Source organism: Vollenhovia emeryi, unplaced genomic scaffold, assembly GCF_000949405.1.
Source record: "Vollenhovia emeryi isolate VEMERY1.0 unplaced genomic scaffold, V.emery_V1.0 DF939612.1, whole genome shotgun sequence".
NCBI classification, from domain to species: domain Eukaryota; kingdom Metazoa; phylum Arthropoda; class Insecta; order Hymenoptera; family Formicidae; genus Vollenhovia; species Vollenhovia emeryi.
Window position 1 is genome coordinate 1 of NW_011966754.1, and position 26,806 is coordinate 26,806.

General features: G+C 33.9%; 4 protein-coding genes and 2 long non-coding RNA genes across 35 annotated transcripts; 5 read left to right on the plus strand and 1 right to left on the minus strand.

The window, feature by feature from the left end:
* Positions 1 to 294: 294 nt before the first annotated feature.
* On the plus strand, positions 295 to 4,081 carry LOC105557105 (chymotrypsin-C-like). Of its 2 annotated transcripts, none has more exons than XM_012004252.1 (5): positions 295 to 544; positions 1,631 to 1,796; positions 2,271 to 2,600; positions 3,208 to 3,578; positions 3,689 to 4,081. In XM_012004252.1, exons 1-5 carry the CDS (start codon positions 338 to 340, stop codon positions 3,956 to 3,958), a joined length of 1,344 nt encoding a protein of 447 aa, XP_011859642.1. In that variant the 5' UTR covers positions 295 to 337; the 3' UTR covers positions 3,959 to 4,081. The 2 variants fall into 2 exon arrangements, with proteins under 2 accessions (XP_011859642.1, XP_011859643.1); XM_012004253.1 differs by having other exon boundaries at positions 2,271 to 2,471.
* Positions 4,082 to 4,556: 475 nt separating this feature from the next.
* On the plus strand, positions 4,557 to 10,220 carry LOC105557108 (serine protease gd-like). Of its 8 annotated transcripts, none has more exons than XM_012004263.1 (6): positions 4,557 to 6,276; positions 6,441 to 6,669; positions 6,927 to 7,086; positions 7,440 to 7,769; positions 7,878 to 8,245; positions 8,501 to 10,220. In XM_012004263.1, exons 2-6 carry the CDS (start codon positions 6,463 to 6,465, stop codon positions 8,777 to 8,779), a joined length of 1,344 nt encoding a protein of 447 aa, XP_011859653.1. In that variant the 5' UTR covers positions 4,557 to 6,276; positions 6,441 to 6,462; the 3' UTR covers positions 8,780 to 10,220. The 8 variants fall into 8 exon arrangements, with proteins under 8 accessions (XP_011859653.1, XP_011859655.1, XP_011859656.1 ...); XM_012004265.1 differs by having other exon boundaries at positions 6,452 to 6,669; XM_012004266.1 differs by having other exon boundaries at positions 4,557 to 6,235.
* LOC105557107 (serine protease gd-like) lies at positions 9,891 to 14,516 on the plus strand. Of its 5 annotated transcripts, none has more exons than XM_012004254.1 (6): positions 9,891 to 10,513; positions 11,494 to 11,709; positions 12,154 to 12,328; positions 12,802 to 13,122; positions 13,606 to 13,973; positions 14,089 to 14,516. In XM_012004254.1, exons 1-6 carry the CDS (start codon positions 10,496 to 10,498, stop codon positions 14,353 to 14,355), a joined length of 1,365 nt encoding a protein of 454 aa, XP_011859644.1. In that variant the 5' UTR covers positions 9,891 to 10,495; the 3' UTR covers positions 14,356 to 14,516. The 5 variants fall into 5 exon arrangements, with proteins under 5 accessions (XP_011859644.1, XP_011859646.1, XP_011859647.1 ...); XM_012004256.1 differs by having other exon boundaries at positions 9,892 to 10,791; XM_012004257.1 differs by having other exon boundaries at positions 9,892 to 10,457.
* A 146-nt stretch (positions 14,517 to 14,662) lies between these two features.
* Positions 14,663 to 23,529, plus strand: LOC105557112 (serine protease 29-like). 17 transcript variants are annotated; one of them, XR_001008579.1, is made up of 9 exons: positions 16,723 to 16,751; positions 17,572 to 17,797; positions 17,939 to 18,104; positions 18,404 to 18,736; positions 19,212 to 19,573; positions 21,364 to 21,557; positions 22,066 to 22,427; positions 22,628 to 22,768; positions 22,839 to 23,529. XR_001008579.1 is itself a non-coding variant. In XM_012004269.1 (6 exons), exons 2-6 carry the CDS (start codon positions 17,594 to 17,596, stop codon positions 20,354 to 20,356), a joined length of 1,341 nt encoding a protein of 446 aa, XP_011859659.1. In that variant the 5' UTR covers positions 14,663 to 16,751; positions 17,553 to 17,593; the 3' UTR covers positions 20,357 to 20,640. The 17 variants fall into 17 exon arrangements, 12 of the variants coding, with proteins under 12 accessions (XP_011859659.1, XP_011859661.1, XP_011859662.1 ...); XR_001008576.1 differs by having other exon boundaries at positions 22,628 to 23,529; XR_001008581.1 differs by lacking the exon at positions 22,628 to 22,768.
* Positions 22,522 to 25,633, minus strand: LOC105557111. 2 transcript variants are annotated; one of them, XR_001008573.1, is made up of 2 exons: positions 25,407 to 25,633; positions 22,522 to 23,043 (listed from the first exon to the last, which is right to left on the minus strand). It is a non-coding gene; the product is annotated as an uncharacterized LOC105557111 (long non-coding RNA). The 2 variants fall into 2 exon arrangements; XR_001008574.1 differs by lacking the exon at positions 25,407 to 25,633 and adding an exon at positions 24,099 to 24,167.
* On the plus strand, positions 24,957 to 25,874 carry LOC105557109. Its single transcript, XR_001008572.1, has 2 exons — positions 24,957 to 25,039; positions 25,640 to 25,874. It is a non-coding gene; the product is annotated as an uncharacterized LOC105557109 (long non-coding RNA).
* Positions 25,875 to 26,806: the final 932 nt, after the last annotated feature.

A 26,806-nucleotide genomic window follows, 5' to 3' on the forward strand; every position in this document is an offset into this window, starting at 1 on the left:
GTGGAACAGTGGATTAGATTAAGTCTAATTATTTATAATCAGGTATTAATCACTACATTGTAAAAAATTCATATTAATATGTTGTAACATCGCTTAATCTTACTTTGTATCATAACTTTTATCCCAGCTTCACTGAGGATGACCCAAAAACGGGTCGAAACGTTTGGATCTTTTAATAAAGTGTGTTTTTTCAAAAAACATCGATAATTTCGCACGGACACCTGCTGAAGGCTCGCATTGGCCATTTCTCCCTACCTACCTTTATTTGATTGAGAGCCGTCACTACAATTTGGATTATATACATTTTTGTTACTTTTGTAACAGGAGGACTCATAACATGTCTAAGATTTTTATCTTATTCGCGTTGCTACCGCAACTACTTTGTACCATGGTGCATGGCACAATGTTGTGCTCGAAATACTTCACATACACAATACATCCTGAAACACTCAAGATAGTGGGAAGAATCGAAATCCCATCTCCACCAGACAATGACGAAATGTTATATTTAAAAGTTGCCTTAAACACTACAACTTATTCTCTGGTAAGCATCTGTTTAAAATTTGTAATATTATTAAAAGAAGGTATATTAATAAAGAGACATCTGTATAAGTTTGTAGCCATGAATATAGGCAATTTTGAATACTTTTAGCACATTAAAATAAAATCTTTTTAAAAGCAAAGTTTTTTCTACTGAGGATCGTACAGTTGTTGTAATTAGTACTGTAAAGAAATAAAACTACTTTGAGTCTTAAAAGAAGTACATATTAAAACAACACAAGTATATATACGTAAGAAAATGTTTACACGAAATAATTTCTGTTCGGTATACAGGGTGAGTCACAACATTTGTGCCAGAGCTCGTGAGAAGGTAGAACGGATCGAGATGTACAGAAAAGTCCTGAACCATTTGCAATTTTCGCAATAGTTACCGAGTTATTAATTATCAAAAATCGTCGTCTTGGCCCTGCCCACAGCCCAATTCGAGCGCGTGGCGAGATGTGACCGCACGGCGATCGATATTGCCAGGCGAGGGGTGGGGACGCGAGACGCGGGAGCGGCGACGTAAGCTCGCCGGCAACGACGACGATTTTTGATAATTAATTACTCGTTAACTATTGCGAAAATTGCAAATGGTTCAGGACTTTTCTGTTCATCTCGATCCGTTCTACCTTCTCACGAGCTCTGCCACAAATGTTGTGACTCACCCTGTATACATATGTGTGAAATAATCTTTTAATATATTTAGATATTATTTAAACCAAGTAAAATATATAGCTTACTCGTGATCTGACACAGATAATACAGGATTAATGTACAAATTGTACTTGTAATTCTTGTCTAATTTGTCATCTCTTAATTTTATTTCCTAATGAATAAAAATAAATAGCTTAACTGTCAGAGGATTTAAATGTTACCACATCGCGGATGTTAGAGGCAAAATATTCAACTATGTACTTTATTATTGAAGATATAACTCTAATTTATTTACTCATATAATTTTACACGTAATTGCATTGTACTCTCAAAGCTTACCTTTAATTGAGCTGGTTAATTTTATTATTAAGAGAACATATCGTTAGTTACTTTTCTATGTATTAGAAACAGCTAAATTATCCTTGCGTTCTAGCAAGGGTTATTTCGATTAGAATTAGCACGACCGATAAAAGAGACCATTCGAGCTATTCAACAAGGTAGACCTTTGTTGTATCATATTAATTTTCCTTTGGCTGAAAAATTTCCGACATTATCCGCGATATGGTTTAATAATCAAGAATATTGCTTCGGCGCCGGAGGTGAGTACCCTATTTCATTGAAATGCATGACAAATATTACATACAATTATGCGATGGAAAAGAAGCGAGAAATACATTTATTAATTCTTTCGAATTAAAGGAAATTAATTTTACTCGCATCTGCTTACATGTAAATTTTAACCTACTATAGTAGGAGATGAATAGTAAAACTCTTATTAAAACAATCGCTAATTCCTTTTTACCATGCATATCATTTTCTATATTTAGGTACAAAGAATTTGACTGTTACGTATTTTGCTTGAAAATTATTTCTATTCACAAAAGAAAATAAAACTCTTTTTGAATTCTAACCCAGTGAAAAATGATTCGTCGATCGACGTCGAAATGATGTCGAATCGACGTCAATTCGACGGTGTCGATGTCGATTCGACGTCGTTTCCACGTCGATCGGCGAATCATTTCTCACTGGCAGGTTAATGTGCTATTTAAGAGATATGTTCCGTTGCATCGCAGCGTCAAGTGAAAATATCGTATCCAATATCGAATTGGGGCATTATGTGTACCCTCCGGACAAAGAACCACTGCCGCAGGATTTTCAGCCGTGGCATCGAAATTCGAGTGGCTACCGCATAGACAATCCGTATTACAATAGGAACACCAAATGCGGTGTTACCAGTTACTACACCGATAGCACAAATAGACTGATCCCCAACGGTGAGACCTCATTACCAGGCCAGTGGCCGTGGGTAGTTGCAATCTACGTTACTAGAAATATACAGTTTGAGATAAAATACCGGTTTCAATGTGGTGGTTCTCTATTAACAGACAGACATGTATTAACAGGTATGTTAATCGAGAAAAGTCACTATTTCCATAGTCCACATATTGAAATAATTATAAGGGAGTTAGCTTCTCGTCCTACATATGTTTTCTGGAATATTTATAGTAAAATTTTAATTTTTCTCTATTAAGATTAAGAAAAGAACGGATTTCTTAATTTTCGATAGATATTCACAATTCATCGAAACATAATATAGGAATCTTAAGGTGTTTGGAATAATTACATAAATAGCATAATATTTCAAAGGCTTGAAACAATACTGACGAGCCGTTAATGATGACAGTGCAAAAACATATGTTTGCATAGAACGTCATTTCTGTTTTAAGCATAATATTTCCTCGAGATTATCTCCAGTACGTTTAGAATGTCTCATGTTATCTATAAAAACGATGATCTGGGCGCTGTATTAATATCGTGCAAATATTTATTATAAATCTCTTGTATGTATACACAATTATTTTTTGTCATACTAAATTAAGATATTTAATTTAATTCGTGTGTATCCCATATTTATATGATGTGTATAATACGAAAGAAGCTTACGAGATGCCTCCGGATTAAAGTGTGGATTGTTACAAAATATAATTGATATGTATCTCTTCCTTGCAGCGGGGCACTGCATGAAAGAAAACTTGTTTGACAACACTACACTACACTCCAGTATGTTAGAAGTGAGAATGGGGCGATTTAACTTGTACGAATTGCGCGGAAATGGATCTGCCAATCGGAAAGTCGCAAGCTACGTGGTTCATCCTGATTATGCGCACTATTTACAAGCTACTTCCGATCTCGCGGTTTTGACCCTCAAGAATGTCGTCGAGTTCAATCCTCTTATCAAGCCTATTTGTCTATGGTCCGGTTTAACTCAACTTGAAGACGTCATTAGTAGGACGGGATACGTTGTAGGATGGGGTGAAGATGCATTGAATCATCGTGATGTCAACGAGCAACGGATGGTGAGGGCGACGATAGTGAGTCACGTAAGTAGTTAATTGTTATTATAAAAGTGCTATTTATTATATCTGTGACAAATGTATTTGTCAGCGTCATTGCAGACCTCGAGTTAAAGACAAAGTTTGGCAAATTGCAGGAGACCTGTCTCTGGACTGATGCTAGATTCTTTAGTTTCGTGTCGGATAACACCTTTTGCGCTGGTAACTTAGACATATTTAGTCCTTGTAACGGTGACAGTGGAAACGGGCTGATACTTTTGAATAATATCACGGGCAGTTATGAGTTGCGTGGCGTTGTTTCGCGAACTGTAGTAGGTGAAACTACGTATTGCGATCCACAAAAATACGTCGTTTATGTTGATGTGGCCAAATACATACCCTGGATTCAACGATATATTTCAACGTAACGTTCGACTTCCGTCGCAATACATGCTAATCGATAAGTTTTATTATGTAATGCTTAGTCGACGACGCAGTACTTATGTACAGTTACACGTGAGGATTAAACAATCATGAATTGTGTTTTTGGTTATTCATGCCTCTTGTAATGTGTCTCCAATCTGGATACGAAACAGAAGAAATAAGCTGCCACACATATAGCTATCTGTTATATTGGACTTCTTAATAATGAAGAATTTGAATCATAACACATGTTACAATATGTTTATCGATATATAATACATATTCAATACTTTTTGAAAATCGAGAAAATATTTTAAATTACATGTATTAATAAATTATAAACCTTTTCGTAAAATATATGACTCGTTTATCTCTTAATTCTTGTTGTTCGTACACTATGCATCACTGATGCCTTCACGTATGAATATAGGCACATAAAATATATGTACATTTCCCATGTATGTATACGTAAAATGTATAAATGTGTTGATGCGTGCACAAATTCGCGTGGGAAGGCAGGAACGTTGAAAATGGTTTCGGAATGGCCACCAAGTAAAATATTCCTCAGAGAAAAAGATTTTGAACGCAACCCTAACTCTAAATGCACGTTTCTGAACTCAAAAAAGTTTTGCCACCATTCTGTCCATCACTGTACGTGGTAATAAGATGAGAGAAAAGCATAGTACTTATATGCAGTTCGCTGGTGGGTTTAACGCTGCTTTCGGAATCATATCGTATCCGATCGTCAAATACACAATTCATTCTATCAGCAAACATATAACATATGATAAAGAAATTGCAGAACTACAGTCGTTATTATTGCTACTATTGTAATAATTGCACATTGTTCCAGCTTATAAGTTTTCTAAAAATTTTTATTTGTGTTTTTCTGATTACATCCACTACTAGAATTAAATCGAGTAAAAAAATATAATGTTTTTGAGCGATTTCAGGAATTGTTTAAATGTTGGAACAAAACACTTGAACCGAGAATAAAATCTAACGGAACAGTAAAAGTATATTTAACAATTGCATTAAATGTGGCAAGCGTTAAAAAATATTTAGTGGTTACGCGTGTCCTCGAAAAAACACCATTAATAAACTTTTGGCTTCTTAGGTAATAGTTGCAATGTTGACGAGCTGAGTGACTCAGGTCTGGGGAATTTCCTATTTTGTTTCCTGTTAAATCAAAAAGGAAAAGATGTTCGAGGTACGCTTCTCTACTTTGTTCATTGTGTTCACGTAGGATAATTTGTGTACTGTTTTACAAACTAAATGACATGAAACGATGTTATCACCCCACCACTACTGCACCAATCAACCGCGACTACAACACGAATACTATAAACATGATTCGAAGTTTTCTGACAGATAGTATTATGCAGATACAGTGAAGCAACGTCGATCTGAGAATTAGCTACGTGATTATGTGAAACCAGTCGTCGCTATATTGAATTTTACTTCAAAATCACGACGAATACTTTGGAATATTTCGCAGGTGTCTGAAAAAAGTGTTTTGGAAAAATAAGTACAAATGTTAATATTATAACAGTAAAAGATGTAATAAAATGGAATAACAAAAAAGCAGGCAATTATACGCGTTGCGTCGATTCTCATAGAGATTAAAACTCGTTACATAAAACGATGACCATATTTGCCACAACCGGATTTGCCTCTTTGAATAATTATACTGCAAGATGAATACACGCTTGTAAAATGCAAAAGGTAGATCCAAGGACAGGTGTCTATTATCTATACGGAATGGTGTTTTTAAATACGGAATAGTGTAATAGATTGAAGAAATAAGCGATTAAAATGATTTCTCCCACATATATCGGTTCTATTGTGCGGTTGATTAACATTTGATCTATTTATCGTCCAAAGTTGATGTCTTTAATGAATCTTAGTGAGTTTTTTCCAGTAGAAATACTTTCGAATATGAGAAAGTACTCGACAAGACATGAACATTTTTTATTTTTAACATTGTCTGCCTAATCAAATAGATTTCGCATACATATTTCCCTATGTTCTATATGCTATGTTGCTCGCTATTAATATCCCAGACTTTCTTATTAGTAATAAGAATTAAATTATTCGCTGCTCCGTTTGAACCTTCATGCAATTGTGTGTAGGATATCTCTTTTCAGAACAATTTCGCATGAAAAAGTTATGTCTATACGAATTTGACTGTTTAGCAAAATGTTCTTACCATCTGGAAATAAGATTATTGTATCTGCAGAAGCGACGTAATCTCCACTGATACCCTTGTGACGTAGACATAGGTGAAATGCTTGACCTCTCCTCAATGATTATTCAGCTAAGAGTAAATACAATGTTCAGTAATGAATGCATTGAGTGTTTCACATCTTTAATCGAATTTAATTAATTTTATCACGGAAAACTTTGCATTAAAGAAATTCATCTCAGCTACAAAGACTTTGAAACATTTTGGGCTCTACTATTGAATTTAGAAAATAGAATTGTTAGTTTTGTAACAGAACCTCATAAGATGGCCCATAAGATTTTTCTCACATTCGCGTTACTGCCACACCTACTTTGTACCATGGTACACGGTACAACTTCGTGTTTGGAATACTTCACATACGAGATCGATCCTAAGACATACAAGATATTTGGACGGATCGAAATCTTTTCTCCGCCAGGAAATGATGAAATTCATTTAAAAATAGCATTAAAGACTACTGCCAATTCACTGGTAAGTATCTTTTAATATTCTTTTAATATAATTTAATATTAAATTTAAATATTTTTTAATATTATTTTCAAATAAGAAACTATGTACAACTATGTACATTATTAATGAGAAAGTGTTATAACATCAACCTATGTATTGTTAACCGCATTGTACTCTTAAAACTCGTCTTTAACTTTACCTGTTAATTTCATTATCAAGAGAATTTACAATTTGTTTATCGACTTATTAGAAATAGCTTAATTATCGTTGCGTTCTAGAGAAGGTTGTTTCGATTGGAATTGGCACGGTCGATAAGAGAGTCCGTTCAAGCTATTGAACAAGACAAACCTTTGTTGTATCATGTTTACTTTCCCTCGGACGTCACTTTTCCGATGTTATCCACGATATGGTTTAACAATCAGCAATATTGTGTAGAAAGTGAGTATTTGGTTAAATTATAAGTCTTGCATATTTTGCAATATACATATTTTCGAGGAAAGGAAAGCACGTATTACAATTATTAATTCTACCAAATCACGTAATATAAATTTTTACTCGGATCTGCCTAAGTGAATGATGATATAGCGGAGATAAACAGTTATATAAAACTGTCATGAAAACAATCAAAATTTCCTTTTTATCATGCACATTATTTCCTATCTTTATGTAAAAAGGATTTCACGATGATTCATTTAGATTGGAAATTATTTCTATTGTCAAAGAAAATAAAATTTCTTTTGTATTTTAAGAGATTGTTAGGTTTATAAGAGATATAATACGTTTCATCTCAGAATCAGGTGGAAATATCATAGCTGATATCGAGTTGGGGCACATTGTGTATCCGCCAAACAAAGTACCGCTATCGCAGAATTTTCAGCCGTGGCATCGAAATTCGAGTAACTATCGCATAATCTATCCGACTTATCATAGTAACATCGAATGCGGTGTGACCAGCTATTACACCGATAACACAAATAGGCTGATCCCCAATGGCGAAACTTCATCGCCGGGCCAGTGGCCGTGGATAGTTGCAGTCTACCATATTCGAAACCAAATGTATAAGACAGTATACGAATTTCGGTGTGGTGGCTCTATTTTGACAAATAAGCACATATTAACAGGTATGTTAATTAAAAAAAAATCAATATTACTAGCAAGTATAATTCCGGATAGATGGTACAGATTATTGGAAAATGTAATTCATACGTATACATATGTTCTTTTTATAGCTGGGCGTTGTGTAATGTATAACTCTAATAGGACTATACCAGCCAAGGTATTGGAGGTAATTGTAGGGCACATTGACCTGAGCAAGATTCGCAGAGATGGTATCGCCAATCCGGAGGTTGCGGGCTACGTTATCCATCCCGACTTCGTGTATAAGGACAATAGCGCCAGCTTCGATGTGGCTGTTTTGACTCTTAAGAAACCCATCGAGTTCAACCCTTTAATTAAACCTATTTGCTTATGGTACGGTTCGAACGTTCTCGACGATATCGTCCAGGAGACTGGATACGTTGTGGGATGGGGAGAAGACATGTCGGGTCGCCGTAATGTTCGGGAACAACGGATAGTGAAAGTGAAGATAGTGAGCCAAGTAAGCACACTGAGAACCGGCTTTTCGACTTTCTTTGTTCAATATAGAAATTAAACTTCAATCACAAACGAGGTTTCCTAAAACACGACACCCACGTACTTGGTGGTACGTCGGTGACAACGTTTCCGATATAACACAATTTTGCACAGTAGCAAGAGTTTAACTATGTATGAAAAATGTTTATGTATTCCGCGCTATCGATGTATAATAGAATCTCATTGCGTGAATGGATCCATATTGTTGCACAAATTACAGGAGACCTGTCTCCGGAGGAATAAAGCATACCTTGGTATCACTTCGGAGCGCACCTTTTGCGCCGGTGGGCTAGAAGTCGGTCCTTGCAACGGTGACAAAGGGAGCGGGATAGTGCTCTATAATAATATCACAGGCCGTTATCACTTACGCGGCCTTCTTGCATCGACTTTGCGTCCTACAGATAACTCTTCGCTTTGCGATGATAGGGCATTCACTGTCTACGTTGATATAACCAAATACGTACCCTGGATTCATCAACAGATTTCGACGTATCGCTGATCTCTCGCCGCTAAATACAATACGTGCTGTAGATAAGTATTTTTATGTGAAGTTTATTCGTAACTAGCATTTATGGACAATTGCACCGAAGACAGTTATGAATTTTACTTTCGATTGTTTACGGCTAGTTCTCCTCTTGTAATGCGGCAACTTTGATATTAAGGCAGAATACATCAGTAACATACGCTACGCTGTAACTAACTGCCAAAGTAGACTTATTAATAATGAAGAATAAAATTACGATACATGTTACAATATGCGTACCAATACGTACGTTCAATATTTTTCGAAACTCGGTAAAAAACACATGTATTAATAAATTTTTTTTTTAATACGCACGTCTTGTTACTTTTTAAATGTTGTACATTGTAATAAAATAAGACAAACTGAGAGGCAGAAGAACTGGAATCACAGTGTATGAACAGCGCTTCGTGATCTCGTTTTAATGCTTACGTTGGCAATCATGTCGTTTTCTATCGCGAAATCACTTCGTACCAACAAACATACGTATGCTAAATATGTTCAGTAACCACAGTTATTATTTTTGCAATACAAAAATCTATCTATTTGCAATACAAAGTTCTATTTTATAGTCTTTGAGAACTTATTACCGGTCTTTTTTTGTTATTGAGTGCGATCTAACTAAAATCCCAATAAAATCAAGTGAAAATAAAATAAAATTTTTCTCGTGGAGAATTTTTAATATTAGAACGAAATGTTTGAATCTAGGGTAAGCTTATTAGAATAGAAAATATATAGTTAAAATTTGTGGGAGGTTTGGCGAGCATTGGAAAATATTTAGTGGATACGCATGTCATGAGAATATACGCCAATAATCTTCGATTAATTGCATTGTTGACGTGCGTCCGCCGAAGTTTTTTTTACGAAATCATCCAATATGAGGAAATCATATAATATACGGAAAGTTTCAGACATTTTATCCTTTCTTTTCCTTATTGCATTCAGGTTTTGGATGCTGCCTTATAAACTAAATGACATCATTGCATTGGATTGACTCATTGTTGCTTGCCTCTCGATACCCCACTACCGCACCAGTCAAACGCGACTACACACCGAAACTATAAACAAGTTTCGAAGCGTTCGGATAGAGAACTGGTTAGTCTTGTGACGATACAGTGAAGGCGTAGCAACGTCAATCCAAGAATTTGTATTCTGAATAGGTGGAACACTATACGATATATCGTAGTGAGATTTAATGGTATCGTAGTGAAACTTTAATGTATACATTACGAAGTATACTTTGGAATATTTCTCAAGGGTGTCTAAAAAAAGTGGTTCAGAAAGAAATAAGTACAAATATAATAAGTGTTAAATAAGTAAGCAAGACGTGAAAGAGAATATATTGAAGTGTAACTCGAAACGTGCTTGAAGTATATTGTAGGAAAGTATCGATAAGAAAACGCAGTACAGTACTTTAAAACAGCGAAAGATATAAGGGAATACTATTATTATGACAGCAAAAAGATGTAATAAAATGAAACCTAACAAATAAAAACAGATAGTTGTACGCGAGAGTCTTGGCGATTCTCGTTACTCAGAGTGTAAAGTTCGTTACGTAAAATGACGACTATACTAACCGCAACCGGTTTTGCAATTGTTGAATAATCATCGTGCAAGATGTATATGTGTTTCTAGACCAGGAAAAATAGATTCATAGGTATGTGCCTATTATCTGTACTGAAGTGTTGTTTTTAAATGTCAACGACTACAGAAGTGAGTGATTAAAATGATTTTCCCGAAACACGTGTCTTTAAAATTTTTGAGATTTGATGTTTAATCGCGGATACATGTTGTCCCTATAATTCATATTCGCTATTGTGTTTATATGCAATATTTCGCATTACAATAATATCCCAAACTCTGTTTAGTAATATAATGTATCCTCCGTTTCGTTAAAAAATCTTTGAAATGCCAAATGGAAAATAAATGAAGTTGCACATGTGAAATTATCTCAGCTAATCTACTTGTGATGTGTTAAACATAGGTCATAGGTAAAACGCTTAATCTTCTCTCAAAGATTATCCAGCCAATAATAAATACAGTGTTTAACAAACGGATTTAATAGTATAAATTTTGAATATAATTTAACCTAATATATTGAGAAAATAACTTTACGTAAAATAAACTTAATCAATACGTATTAATTATAATATTCTCAACTCTGTTATTGTCTTAAGAACGTAGATGTAGACGTAGTTTCGAGTGTACTGATAGACTAGCCGATTCGTATCAACGTTTCAACATTTCTTAAATTACTGATTGTTACAATGTTTGAAAAATTGTGAATGTAATGTAGAAAATTTTGCTAAACATTTTATGTAAAATAATATTAGCTTCAACAAGAGACTGACATTTAATGCATGAGAATATAATGAATACTAACTTTGAACATATCTTATGAATCATATATGTACACACATATGAATCATATAACTGTATTATCACGGTAGATTTGTAGTATTTTTAAATTTTCTTTGCAACAAAATTATTAATTCTTTTTAATTATTTTCATAATAATCGATAAGCTTTTCTGTGAATAGAAAAAGTTAATGAAGCTAATGTTGATCGCTGTTATTAATGGCAATTATTTCTTGAAGTCGTATCAGATACTAATTGTAAGAAGAATTCGTACAAATTAAGTTTTTTAGATTAAGATTTAGAAAACATAAATCTACGTTAGTTTTGTAATACAGCCTTACAAAATGGCTAAGACATTTATCTTATTCGTGTTACTGCCACACCTACTTTGTACCATGGTACATGGTACAACTTCGTGTTCGGAATATTTCACATACACGATCGATCCTGAGACACGCAAGATATTTGGACGAATCGAAATCCTATCTCCGCAAAGAACTGATGAATTTCATTTAAAACTAGCCTTAAAAACTATCGCTGATCCGCTAACGGTTGGTATATTTTAATATTATCGAGAATTGTAGGACACTGGAATATTTTTAATGTATAATATCTATAGATATTAATAAGACAAAGTGGAAAATATAATTCTTGTAATTCGAAAGAGATAATCAAAAAATAATTTAAAAGCTCTATTTTTAATTTTTATGTGATTTGTAATCTGTTAATTTTATTTATTAATAAATAATAGAAATAAATAGCGCAACACGTAAAACGATTGTACTATTACCGCTGATGTTGTCTCAAAATATTATAGAACCGAAATATCTAATTATGCACCTTATTAATTAATGATTACTATAACATTAACTAACGCATTGTTAAACGCATTATACTCTCAAAGCCCATATCTTACTTTACTTGTTAATTTTATAATCGAGAGTGCTTAGTTATCTGTGCACTTTAGAAATAGCTTAATTATCGTTGTGTTTTAGAATAGAAGCTCGGAATTGACACGATTGGAATTGCTACGACCGATAACAGAGACTATTATAGCTGTTGAACATGGCGAACCTTTGCTGTATCAGGTTAATTTTCCTTCCAACATCATGTTGCCGACATTATCCGCGGTATGGTTCAACGATCATCTATATTGCCTTGGCCCAGGAGGTGAGTACCGCATTCGCCTAAAATACAATATACGTGTTACATATATTCGAGGAAATACAAACGAGAATCACGCTCATTGATTCTTTCAAGTTACATTAAATTAAGTTCTATTCATATCTTTTTAAACCTATCATAGCGGATATAGATAAATAAATGGGGTAATTATTTAGTATAACGGATCACCCTCCAATCTCGATGACCTTGACAACATATGTTAAAAAGTTGTAAACAAAGAATGTTTAAAGAATAGAATATGGCTTTTAACATTTATCACACCAAACATTAAAAATGTTGAACAAAGTTTTAAACAAAAGTTGTAGATCTCTTCGAAATACGTCAAGGTATGTCAGGGTCATCGAGATTGGAGAGGGTGGTCCGTTATGCTAAATAATTGCCATAGTCATTAAACTCTCATTAAATCAATCAAAATTTCCTTTTTATATCATATACATAATTATCTATCTTTGTCTCAGCCTCAAATGGAAATATCACAGCTAATCTCGAGTTGGGGCATATTGTGTATCCGCCAGACAATGAATTATCGCAGAAATTACAATGGTGGTATCGAAATTCGAGCACCTACCTCATAGACGATCCGACTTACGATAGCAGCTCCATGTGTGGTATTACTAACTACGACATTGATAAACTGTTCTTAAAAGCTGAGAACACATCATCAGTCCGTTCGCCATGGGTGGTTGCAATCTTCTCTTCTACAACCACAATCAACGGTATTGCAATATATGGATATCGATGCGCTGGTTCTCTTTTGACAAACAGACATATAATAACAGGTATGCTAATCGAAATAGTATTATTATTATTAATACTGTCCGTACACCAAAACATGTAAACTTCTCGTTTCACATCTGCTTTCGTGTATCTATAGTATGATTTCTATTTTTATCTATTTCAATTAAGTAATGGAATAGGAGATTTCTTAATTTTCAATAGATATTCACGATTCATAAATATAATCAGGGAATACATAATTACTGAAATAGTCTCTTCGAAATAAACTTTAATATATTCAGAATGTCTCGCAATATTTATAGGTAGTTCTGAGTTATGGTATTGTAAATACTGATTATTATTGTTTTATACATGTATAATTATTTTCTGTCATTACTAAATTAAGATACCTAGTTTTATTGGAGAGTATCACATACCTATGATATAATACGCGAAGGGATCACACGATGTCTCCAGATAGAAAGTAGAGATCGTTAGAAAATACAATTTATACATATACATATGTATATGTTTTCTTCTTATAGTGGCGCATTGTCTGAAGGACTTTGGTACCAACGGTAATGTACCACTTCATTTGTTGGAGGTGATCGTAGGACAATTAATGGTGCACCGGCTTCACGAAGACACAACTATCAATCCGGAAGTCAAGAGCTACAAGATTCATCCCGATTATAGGGACTCTTTCAACGCCGACTCCGATCTGGCGATTTTGACCCTCAGGAAGCCCATAACGTATAATCCCGCCATCAATCCTCTTTGTCTGTGGTCCAGTTCGAGCGATCTTAGAAAAGTCGCTAATAAAATAGGGTATTTCACAGGATGGGACCAAAACGAGGTGAATCGTATTGAAATCTATGAACAACGGATGATGAAGACGAAGATAGTGAATCAGGTGAGCTATTATAGTTAATTGCCATTAACATAAAATAATTCTTTATTTCATATATTCATGACAAATGGATTTGTCCGAGTCATTGCAAGCATCGAGTGAATTGCGCAAATTGCAGGATACCTGTCTCTTGACTGATGCTAGATACGTCCCTATCACATCGAATCGCACCTTCTGTGCTGCTTTGCTGGCCAAAGCCGGTCACTTAGAGAATTACAGTGGGAACGGTCTGGTCCTTCTAAACAATATCACGGGCCGTTATGAGTTGCGTGGCATCGTATCACGACACTTTGAAGATTTGAGTAATCGAATTACATCAAATTACATCGTCTATATTGATGTGGCCAAATACATACCCTGGATTCAACAACAAATTTTGATGTAACGTTATCTTGCCGCATAATGCAATATACGTCCCCAAGATGTGTCTCTAAGATTTTTTATGTACAATATATTCGAAGTTGCGGTACTTCCTCCATGAAAAAGTATATATCCTAAAATATATTATATAATATATCAATACTTACACGTTAATATATATAAATGTATATATAAAATATAAGAATACATATAACTAATTAAATCATATTTGCCGCCTATGATATAGAAGAAATATAAGAAAATACTGTATATTTACATAAAATGTGCCAAATATATTTTTAACACATCATCTAATATATAAAATAGATGTATTAGAATGTATATGAAATATATGCCTGCATATATAAAATTAAATCATTTTGGCCGTTTAAAATATATGACGAATATAAGTAAAGAAGGTATATTTCTACTGTACTCAAGAATATATATACAAATATGTATATATGCAATTTATATAACATATATATTTTAAAATGTATGTAATATATTACATATACTTTAAATATATTTTTACATGTATATTTTTTCATGGAGGTTCCCTTACAGAATCGTACCTATACATATGTATACTGGGAACAAAAAACTGAATAATTATACTGAATAATTAGTTCAATAATTGAACAATTAAAAATTACTCATGTACAGTAATTTACTAGAAATTATTTCGCTTACATTTCTGTAAGGTTTATTACACAGCTACGCATAAAAGCTGAACATATTTACGAGTTTTACTTTTGAATTTTTATGCCGATTCCTCTTGTAATATGTCTATCTTGACACTGAAATGGAATACCTGAGTAATATGCAGGGACGTGTAACTATCTAGTAAAGTAAACTTATATTAATGAAGAGTAAATCATAATACGTGTTACCATATGCTTAACAGTATACACCTCTAACATTTTTCGAAAATCGAAACAATACATATACATATGTATTAATAAGTGAAACAGAACTGAAAAAATAACTACAAATTTGCTAATAATAATAATTAATGGTCAGATCTGTTTCTTCAAAGCCAAATAATACTATGTGAATTTTAATTTAGTTATTTCAAACTCAGTAAACTACGCGCCGATTGCTTGTTGGTCTTAAAACACAGTTCCACAATTTGACGGAACAGATATTTTACAATACATGTATTAATAAATATTGTTTTTTAATAAATACGCGCGTTACCTCACATTTTCTTAGATAAGTTGAACTTGATAATATGATGAGGAAAAGTGAGAGAAATAACTGAAATCACACATTATAAAAATGTTTTCTGATAGGATCACGCTTAACATTGTTCACGTTCGCAACCGTTCCTGAATGCGAAATCAATTCATACACGTATGTTAAATAGGTTATGGAATTACATCTGTTATTATTATTATTATTATTATTTGCAATACATGGTCCTATCTTATAGTCCCTGAGAATTTTATTACCCGTCTTTTTCTTACTGAATGCAATTCGACTAGAATTGCAATTAAATTAAATGAAAAAAGTTTCCACTTATGGCCATTAGAGAAGTTGTTTACATGTGAAAACAAAACATTCGAATCGAGTGTAAGCCTAATAAAACAGTATGTGAGACTTAGCAAGCATTGGAAAATACTTAGTGGATATCATGTTATTGAAGAAATACGCTAATAAGTCTTCGTCAATAAGTTGCGTTGTTGCGAACTAGTCTCATCGGACATGCGTCCACAGATTTCCCCGCATTTTTCTTATAAAATCATCTAACACGAGGAAAAGATGTACCAAGCGTGCTTATCCTCTATTTCCCTTATTGCATTTACGTACGACTTGTGTGCTGCCTTATAAACTAAATGACGTGATTGACTCATCATTACTTAACTTTCGATATCCCACTACCGCACCAGTCAAATGCGACTACAACATGAAAACTATAGATATGTTTTAAACGGTTCCGACAGAAAACTGGTTAGTCTTATAAACATACAGTGAAGGTGTAGCAGAGTGGATCCGAGATTTAGTATTCCGAATAAGTACGTGAAACTAGTCGCCGCAGCATTGAAGTTCACGTCGAAACATTAAGAAGAATATTTTAGAATTACAAGAGTGTCTAAAAAAAGTGTAATAGAAAATAATAAGTATGAAAACATAACAAATAAGTAAGGCATCAAAGACAAGATATCAAAGTATAACTCGGAACGCTTGAAATACATTATAACTATTGATAAGAAAATGCAGTCTGGTATTTTAAAATAGCAAAAGATAAATAATAATTCTGTTATTATTATGACAGTAAAAGAATTAAAGTGATTTTTCCAAAAGACAGGTCTTAAAATTTTTACATTTGTTATTTTATCGCCGGCACATATTGCGTAATATACATTCGCTATTGACTCTATATGCAATATCTGGCGTTACTACAATGTCCCATACTCTGTTTAGTAATATGAAGTATTTTTTCGTTTATATCTCAACATCTACATATACAGGATGTCATTGAATATTGGGGACTTTTTTGGTGTGCAGGTAGAGCGGACTAGACCGAGTCGAAAAGTCCTGTACCATTTTGCAATTTTCGCAATAGATAACGAGTAATTAATTATTCAAAATTGTCGTCTTAGCCCGGCCCACCTCCCAATTCGAGCGCGTGGCGAGATGTGACCGCCCGGCGATTGATATTACCAGGCGCACGGAAAGTTCGAAATGTTCGAAAGCTCGAATTGGGAGGTGGGCCGGGCTAAGACGACAATTTTGAATAATTCATTACTCGTTATCTATTGCGAAAATTGCAAAATGGTACAGGACTTTTCGATTCGGTCTAGTCCGCTCTACCTGCACACTAAAACAGTCCCCAATATTCAATGACACCCTGTATAATGATATTTTTTTTCACAAATGATTGAGGATGAACAGTTCATTTATAGATGAAGTTGCTTGCTTAGAGAAGTTATTAAATTTGAATTGTTTTTAAAAATTCTTTTAAAAGATTGGGTTTATTTAAGCTCATCAACCGTTCGAGTGCAGATTAATCTGAAATATTGTAATGTTCGTTAATGTTCATACTAATTAGAAAGTGAATAACGTTACAAAAGCGACATTATTTTATCTAATCTACTTGTGACATATGAAACGTGGGTTCAAGATCATAGGTGAAGCGTTTGATCCCCTCGAAGATTATCCAGCAAATAACAAATACAGTGTGTAATAATAAGTGTATTCTAAAATTATATAATTTAGAAAATTTGGATTTTACCAGTTTTTTAACAGAACTTTACACGATGGCTAAGATATTTATTTTCATCGTGATGCTGCCATACCTAACGATTACCATGGTACATGGTAGAATTTCGTGCTCGGAATATTTCACATACACGATCCATCCTAAGACATACAAGATATTAGGACGGATCGAAATCCTATCTCCGCCAAAAAATGGTGAATTTTATTTAAGAGTAGCCTTAAATGCTACCACAGACTTGCTGGTAAGTTTTTTTTATGTTAATTAAGAAAGCAGGATACAAAAATTTATACATATAAGTTTATGGCTATTAATTCCGGCGATATCTAATAATTTTAGCACGTTACAAAATCCTTTTTAAAATACAATAACAATTGTGTTCCAGAACGAAACCTTTCGATTAGAATTGGCACGACCGATAAAAGAATCCATTCAAGCTGTTCAACAAAGCAGACATTTGTTGTATCATGTTCATTTTCCTTCGAGCGAAAATTTTCCAACATTATCCTCAATATGGTTTAACAACCAACAATATTGTGTAGAGCCTGAAGGTAAGTAATGCATTTACTTAAAATAGAATATAGGGGCATCACATATATTCGCGGAAAATAGAAGCAAGTTATTAGTTCCTTTGATAATGAGTCCCATGAAGTTTTCACTCGCAAAACATTGTGCGTAATTTTCAATTAATATAGCAGAGATAAATAGGAAGACAAAACTCACTAAATAAGGCTCTCATTAAAACAATTAAAAGTTTCCTCTTATCATACATATTATATATTTTCAAACTTTTCTCATCTAAAAGAAAATGCGACTTAAGAGATATATGTTACATTTTGTCTTTTGGCAGTGTTAAATGGAAATATCAGAGCTGATATCGAGTTAGGGCATATTATGTACTCGCCAAACGAAGAACAAGCATCACAGAATTTTCAGCCATGGCATCGAAATGTGACCAGCTACCGTATAAACAATCCGATTTTCAATAACAACGACGAATGCGGTATTACCAGCTACTACTCCGATAGCACAAACAATCTTCTCCCCAACGGTGATATCGCATTACCAGGACAATGGCCGTGGGTGGTTGCAATCTTCGTGGAAAACAGAGAAGATAGTTTCAGGGCAATATATAATTATAAATGTGGTGGTACCATCTTGACAAACAGACACGTAATAACAGGTATTATGCTAATCGAAAAGAATTAGTAAAAATTGTGCTTCTCGAATATCGAGCTATGTGAACTTCTCGTTCTGTTGCCTTTAAAGTAAGATTCTTAATTTTATCTGCGTAATAAAATAGAATTCTGTTAATTCTCGCAGACATTTATCACAATTCACCCGAATATAATTAGGGAATATGTGTGGTAGTAATAAAGTATCTGAAAATAATTACTTAATCACCATTCTCGAGATTAGCATTAACACATCCAAGATGTCTTGAAAATTTTATAGAAAGTTCAAAACGCTGCGTCACTATAAATATTGATTATAAATATTTTACATATATAATTATTTTCTGTTATACTAATTAATATAAGACATTTAATTACAATATCAGATATATTAAATAATACGGAAGGGTGTGCAGGATATTTCTAGATAGAATGTACGGATTATTAAAATGTACATACATATACAATATTTTCTTCTTATAGCTGGGCATTGTGTGATGAAAGACTCTCAACGTAGCTTACCCCCTAACATGTTGGAGGTAATCGTAGGGCACACTGACTTGCGCCGGTTTCGCCGAAATGGAATTTCCAATCCGGAGATCGCGAGATATGTTATCCATCCTGACTATCTACCGACTGGTGTCGACGCCGATTTGGCTATTTTGATCTTGAAGAAACCCGTCGAGTTTAACCCTTTCATTAAGCCTATTTGTCTATGGTCCAGTTCAATAACTCTTGGTGATGCCGTCAATAGCACAGGATACGTCGTGGGCTGGGGCCCAGATTCGTTGCGTGGTCGTGCTGTCGGGGAACAACACATGGCGAGAGTGACAATAGTGAATCAGGTAAGCACCTTTACTGGATTTTCTGATTTCCCGATGTTCATTGTTCGATGAACATACGAATTCACAATCGCAATCGGGCGATCCTTTTAATTTAAAACAAAACGTTGCAAATGTGTGGCACCTTGATGACAACAATACCGACGTATGTCCGAATATGTCACGACAGAGAAATACTTAAACATTGTTAGCAATGATATTCCATTTAATTTTAATACGTTTACACGGTAAATTAGAGTTCATGCTATTATGAAATTATTATCATTGCATATATCCATGACAAATGGACTTGTAAATTGACGAATACGCCATTTGAATCGATAAGCACGATAGTTAATCATGTAGTAAAAATGCACTCTTGAAATTTCGCGACCGATCTTGCTGCAACACAATTGCTCACAATGCGAGATCCTAACTATAATACATATGAAAAACATTGATGTATTTCGCTATCGTTGTAGATCAAATTGTGTAAATGATGATGAGCCAACATTGTTGCTCAAATTACAGGAGACCTGTCTCCGGAGCGATCATTTGTTCATTCGGCTCCTTTCGAATCGTAGCTTTTGCGCCACCTCGCTAGAAGCCGGTCCTTGCCACGGTGACAGCGGGAGCGGGTTTGTGCTTCTGAACAATCTCACAGGTCGTTATCAGTTGCGCGGTATCATTTCGCGAACTATATTTCCTAATAATGATATCAGTTTGCTTTGCGATCAAAAAACATTTATCGTCTACGAAGATACAGCCAAATACATACCCTGGATTCAACAACAGATTTCGATGTAACTGGTCTCTCGTCTCAAAATGCAATACATGCTAGTAAAGAAATCTTTTGGTGTAAAGTTTATCCCAATTCGTATCATTTATGAACAATTATGTACAGCACGAGAATTAAACAGATACGAATTTTACTTTTGAACATTTACTGTCAATTCTCTTGTTGTAATGCATTTATTTTAACATTAGGATATGTTACTGATGTATTAATAATCTATCAGTAACATAAACCACACTATAACTATCTGCTATAGCAGTTTTATTAGTAATTAGAAATAAAACTATGAACAATATACCGATACATACATTCAATATTTTTAGATAGTCTGAAATAATATTTTAAGGTATATATATATGCATTAAATAAATATTATTATTATTTTAAATACTCGAGTCTTGTTACTTTTTTAAAGGCATGTTGTACATCGTAATAAGGTAAGGCAATCTGAGAGGCAGAAGGACTGAAATCACACAGTGTTTGAACAGTGCTTTTGTGATAAGATCTAATTTTAATGTTACTTACATTCGTAGTTAGTGTCGTTCCCACTTTTACTATTTGTAATACACAGTTTTATCTTATAATTTCTGAAAATTTTTGTCTGTTTTTTTCTGATTGAATGCGATTCAACTAGAATTGCAATTAAATAAAGTTATAGAAAAAGTTTCCTCTTACGGCGATTTGAGAAGTTGTTAAAATGTTATGTAATGAAAGATTTGAACCGAAAGTAAGCATAACAAAACAGAAAAAGTAAGATTAGCGTGCAGTGGAAAGTCTTCGGGTTCTCGGTCAAGTTGAAAAGTTAACGAGCTGACTGACTCATCGAATGTGCGTCTGTGGATTCCCCATTTTTTTTTCTTCGAAACCGGTCAAGAGGAAAAGATGTTCCAGGCACGCTTAGTCTCTATTTTCTTTATATACATATAAGTTAAACTTTATTATTAAAAAATATTATAAGCTTTTATTGTGTTTTGAAATAATTTCTTTTCTCGAAAGAAAATAAAATTTCCTTTCTCAGTTTAAGAAAAAAAACGAAGAGCCACATCGCAGAATTTTCAGCCATGGCATCAAAATATGACCAGATTCACAATCCGTATTCACAATCCGATTTTTCCGAACAACGATGAATATGGTATCACCAACTACTACACCGATAACACAAACAATCTTCGCCCTAGCGGTGAGAACACACTACTAGGACAATGGCCGTGGGTAATTGCGCTCTATGTTTCCAAAGAAATACGCAACTATAATGAATAATTATTATTGCTCTTTATGTCGAGCCATGTGAACTTCTTGTCCTACATCTGCTTTCTTGAATCTCAATAGTGAGATTCTTATTCTTATCTGCGTAATCAAATAGAATTCCATACATTTTTCTAGATACTAAAAATTCACCTGAATAATCAGGGAACATGCAAGAGAAATAAAGTATCTAGTATAATTACTGAATAAGCATATGTCCTCGCAATTATCTTTATACATCCAAGACAACTTGACATAATTTAGAGTAAAGAGGGCTGCGTTATCATAAGTATTTATTTAAAATATTTTATACGCATAAATAATTACTTTCCGTAATATTAATAAGGTATTTAAACTAACTAAAAGAACATTACACATATAATGTAATACGGAAGGATTTATAGGATACATCCGAATAGAAAGTGCAGATTATAAGAAAATGTAATTTATACATACATATATTTTCTCGTTATAGCGGCGCATTGTCTGTTGGACAATAAACGTTTCCTAAAGCCCGACGTGTTGGAGGTACTTATGGAACAAATTGACTTGCGCCAATATCGCAGAGACTGAATTGGCAATTCGGAGATCATGAGCTACAATATTCATCCTGAATGTACATCTGAGAGCAACGCCGACTCCGACATAGCAATTTTAATCCTCAAGCAGCCCATCGAGTTTAGCCCTATAATCAAACCTATTTGTCTATGGTCCGGTTCGTTCAGTCTTGATGACGTCGTCAATAGAACAGGATATATCGTAGGATGGGGCGAAGACGCGTTGGGTCGTTTTTATGTTCACGAACAACGGATGACTAGAGTAACAATAGTGAATCAGGTAAGCACCTTCGCGAGAACCGGTTTTCCAAGTTTCGCTGATTGTTCGACATACGAATTAAATTGCAATCGTAAACGATCTTCTAAAAATAAAGCGCGTGATACTCCATTTAATTTCGTTACGTTTGTACAGTCACATTTAGTTACTATTACAAAATTATTATCATTGTCTATTTTTATGTCAAACTGGGCTTGTCAAAGTCATTGTAGGCCCCGAGTTAAACTGACCAACGTTCCAATTGTTTTTGATCACACGATAAAGATGCGTACTTGAATGTTGGTGATCAGCCTTGAACAACGCAATTCTGCACAATAGCAAGATTCCAACGACATATAAAAAACGTTATGTATTCCACACTATTGTATAAAATTGTGTAGATGATCCGATTAATCATTGTTGCGTAAATTACAGGAGACCTGTCTTCGAAGCAATCGTTCGTTCGACGATATCACCTCGCCGCGCACTTTTTGCGCCGGTTCGCTAGAAGTCAGTCCTTGCCACGGTGACAGCGAGAGCGGGCCAGTGCTTCTGGACAGCTTCTGGACAGTAACACGGGTCGTTATCAATTGCGCGGCATTCTTTCCCTGACTCCGTATTCTGCAAATGTCACTTTGATCTGCGATAAAAAATATACATCGTCTACGTTAATTTAGCCCAATACAAATCCTGGATTCATCAAGAGATTTCAACGTAACGCTGGTCTCTCTCCAAAAACTACAATACGTGCTAGCCGATAAGTTTTCTTAATGTAAAGTTTATTCGAAGCCACTGTACATAGCTACGCATGAAGACTACACATTTACGAGTTTCACTTTTGATTATATACGTCGATTCTTGCCGTAATATGTCTACCTTGACACTAAAACAGAAAACATGAGTAACATGCGTGTATCTGCCATAGTGAACTTATTAATAGCGAAGGATAAATTTTGATAGACGTATGTTACAATATGCTTACTGATATACAAACATTCAACATTTTTTCAAAAATAAAAAGAAATATTTATGTGAATAAGTGAAACAAAACAATTAAAAATGTAAATAACGTATGTAAATAATAAATATGTTAAGTATTGGTCAGAACTATTTATCCACAGCTTAATAATACTGTATAAATTTTGGTATAGTTATTCTAAACTGCGTAAACTAGATTTCGATTGTTTGCTGGTCTTAAAACGCAGAATTACTAGGTTAACTAGGTAATGCGATAAGGAAGAGTGAGAGAAAAAATTGAATTCGTACTTTATGATCGTTTCTTGATAGGATCACGGTTCAATATTGTCCTCGTTCGCAATCATACCGTTTCTGAATGTGAAATCAATTCATACCAGTATATTAAATAAATTATGGAACAACATTTGATATTATTGTTATTTGCAATACATAGTTTTATCTTACAATTCTTGAGAATTTTTTTATTTATAATTTTTTAGAATATTTCTTAATTCAACTTTTTTCTTCTCAGTGTAGGTAATATTTGTGTGAGATTTGGCGAGCATTAGAAAATTTAATGGGTATTCATGTAATTGAAAAAACAATCGCTAATATATCTTTGGCTTCTCTAGCAGTTGTACTTTTGGCAAGCTTGTCTCATCGGACGTGCGTCCGCCACAATTCTCCAATTTCTTTTCTACAAATTCATCAAAGAGGAAAGGATGTTTTGAAACATACTTGTCCATTATACTATCCTCATTGCATTCATGTGGAATAATTTTTGTGCTCCTTTGTAGACCAATGGCCGGTTGTTCCAACCTCGTAATAGGTTAACTAATAGTTAAATCTTATTTCTTTGCTTTTCTTTTAAATTAGACAAAGATAAACGTATAATTTAACTGTTAGTTAGGTTACCAAGAGGTTGGAAAAACCAGCCCTAAGTGACGTCAATCGACTTATCATCACTTTACTCTCGGTAAAGTCCCCACTACTGCACCAGTCAAACGGGTCAACACACCACGAACACTATAAACATGTTTCGAAGCGTTTCAAAAGAACTGGTTAGTCTTACGAAGATACGTTGAAGGTGTAGTAACATCGGTCCGAGAATTAGCATTCTGAAACCAATCGCCGCAGTATTTTGAATTTTACTTTGACACGTTAAGAAGAGTTCTTTCGAATATCTCGCAAGAAAGTGTTTGAAGAAAGTGTACCAGAAAGAAATAAGTACGAAAGCATATAAATAAATAAGTTGTAAAAGAGAAAATATTGAAATATAACGCGCAGCTTGAAGCGTATTCTAATTATTGATAAGAAAATGCAGTATGGTACTTAAACAAAGTGGAAGGTGAAAGATAATAAAAAAATAAAACATAAAAATATTATTATGACAGTAAAAAGATGCGACAAAGTGAAATAATAAAGCAGAAAGCAAAGCGGTTATACGTTAAAAGCGCGTTGTATCTCATCGGAGTTTGTAGATCGTTAGATAAAACGGCAATTATACTCGCCACAACCGGTTTCGCAATTAGTGAATAATCACAGCGCAAGATAAATGTATGCTCGTAGAATGCAAAATCTGATTCACGGGCAGGTGTCTGTTTCCTATACGGGATAGTGTTCTTTTTAAATGTAATCGACTGGAGAAATGAACGATTAAAGTGATTCCTCCTAAACACGTGAGTCGTTAAATTTTTCAGTTTGGTTTGCTTAATTGGGTGCACTCATAATACGCATCCGCTATGCACATCCGTTTCTGTATACCATATCGCTCATCACTAACGTCACAAACTCTCTGTTTTCTAATATGATTTAAAGCACCCGCTACTTCGTCGAATCTCAAGGTGTATCTGCGTAGTAATATACTTTCTCCGAACAATATCGTAGGGAAAAATAATTGTTTCACGAAACTGATAGTTTAGCAAGGTCATTAAAGCTGCACCGATTAATTATTTTAAAAGATTACATTTAATTAGGCTGCACAATTTTCCGAACGCGGATTGATATGAAATATTGTAATAATCATTAAAACATAAATGTTCGTACCAACTGAAATGTGAATAAAGTCACAAAAGCGAAATTATCTCATCTAACCTCTTCATGACGTATTAAACGTAGGTCGATATAAATAGATCTGTGAGTACCAACAGAGACTCGGCTCATATCGGCAACATTCCAACATCTGTTAAATTACTTAATGTTACAACGCTTGAAAAATTACGAACTCGGTATAATTAAGTTTTCTAAATCAAGACTTAGAAAGTATATATTTTTGTTAGTTTTGTAACAGAATCTCACAAGATGGCTAAGATTTTTATCTTACTCGTATTGCTGCCGCACTTACTTTGTACCATGGTACATGGTACAACTTTGTGCCCGGAATACCTTACATACACGATCGACCGCGAGACACGCAAGATATTCGGACGGATCGAAATTCTACCACTAGAATCTCTACTAGAGGATGAAGAAATTTATTTAAAGGTAGCCTTAAACACTACCGCTGATGCGCTGGTAAGTAAACTTTTTAATATTGTTAAGAATGCAGAAGACATTTGTACATAGAATTGGTTATTATATAGTATAGGTGATTTCTAATCATTTTAGCACATTAAACTAAAGCCTTTTTAAAATTAAGTTTATTTAATCAGAATTATAATGTCTGTAGAGCAGTAAAGAAATAAAATTATACGAGTAATATATTTAGACTTCTCTTAAGAAGTACATATTGAAATAATCAAATTACAATTTGGGAAACGATTTTCTACAACATGATTTGTTTCCTGTATCTGTTGCGAAATGTGCAATAATTTTTTAAAATATCTCTAGACATGTTCAATATATGTAGACACTATTAAACGAAGTAGAAAATATGATTGGCATTATTTGAAACAGATAATCGAGAAAGAATTTAAAGGCTTTATTTAAAATCCTTATCTGATTTGTCATCTGTTAATTTTACGTACTAATAAAAAGAAATAAATATCTTAACGCGTAAAAGGAATTAACTGCATTGTTACCCAGATAGCATTTTGACATCCAATGTATATACATTGCATATACATCAGTGTATATGACATATCCTATGAACATGCAGTGATATATCAACGACATACATTGGATATCGTAGGTATGTGCAAATGCAATGCGCTGTAGATGCAATTTATATCCATGCAATATACATGTGTATATTTGCCGAACATTCTATGTACATGTGTATGTGAATATACAGAGAAGTATATATATGTATATATTTATTGTACAATAATTTATAGTTCAACTGATTGACTGTTAGGTACTTACTAATCCAGTATTGAATCAGTACTGTATTTCCACAATCATTACGATAAAAACCAGTAATGGTTTTGATACAAGATTTTATTGAAAAAAAAAATAAAAATTTTCAACTAGAGAGTTTTTTTTAATAATTTTTTTATAATTTAATA

Coding starts and splice junctions, on each gene's coding strand:
- LOC105557112 (XM_012004268.1), top strand. Junction 17,798..17,938: donor ATGCTACCACAGACTTGCTG/GTAAGTTTTTTT, acceptor ATTGTGTTCCAG/AACGAAACCTTTCGATTAGA. Junction 18,105..18,403: donor ATATTGTGTAGAGCCTGAAG/GTAAGTAATGCA, acceptor GTCTTTTGGCAG/TGTTAAATGGAAATATCAGA.
- LOC105557107 (XM_012004254.1), top strand. Junction 12,329..12,801: donor ATATTGCCTTGGCCCAGGAG/GTGAGTACCGCA, acceptor TCTTTGTCTCAG/CCTCAAATGGAAATATCACA. Junction 13,123..13,605: donor AAACAGACATATAATAACAG/GTATGCTAATCG, acceptor TTCTTCTTATAG/TGGCGCATTGTCTGAAGGAC.
- LOC105557105 (XM_012004252.1), top strand. CDS start 338: ATGTCTAAGATTTTTATCTTATTCGCGTTGCTACCGCAACTACTTTGT. Junction 545..1,630: donor ACACTACAACTTATTCTCTG/GTAAGCATCTGT, acceptor CTTGCGTTCTAG/CAAGGGTTATTTCGATTAGA. Junction 1,797..2,270: donor ATATTGCTTCGGCGCCGGAG/GTGAGTACCCTA, acceptor GTTGCATCGCAG/CGTCAAGTGAAAATATCGTA.
- LOC105557108 (XM_012004263.1), top strand. CDS start 6,463: ATGGCCCATAAGATTTTTCTCACATTCGCGTTACTGCCACACCTACTT. Junction 6,670..6,926: donor AGACTACTGCCAATTCACTG/GTAAGTATCTTT, acceptor GTTGCGTTCTAG/AGAAGGTTGTTTCGATTGGA. Junction 7,770..7,877: donor AAATAAGCACATATTAACAG/GTATGTTAATTA, acceptor TTCTTTTTATAG/CTGGGCGTTGTGTAATGTAT.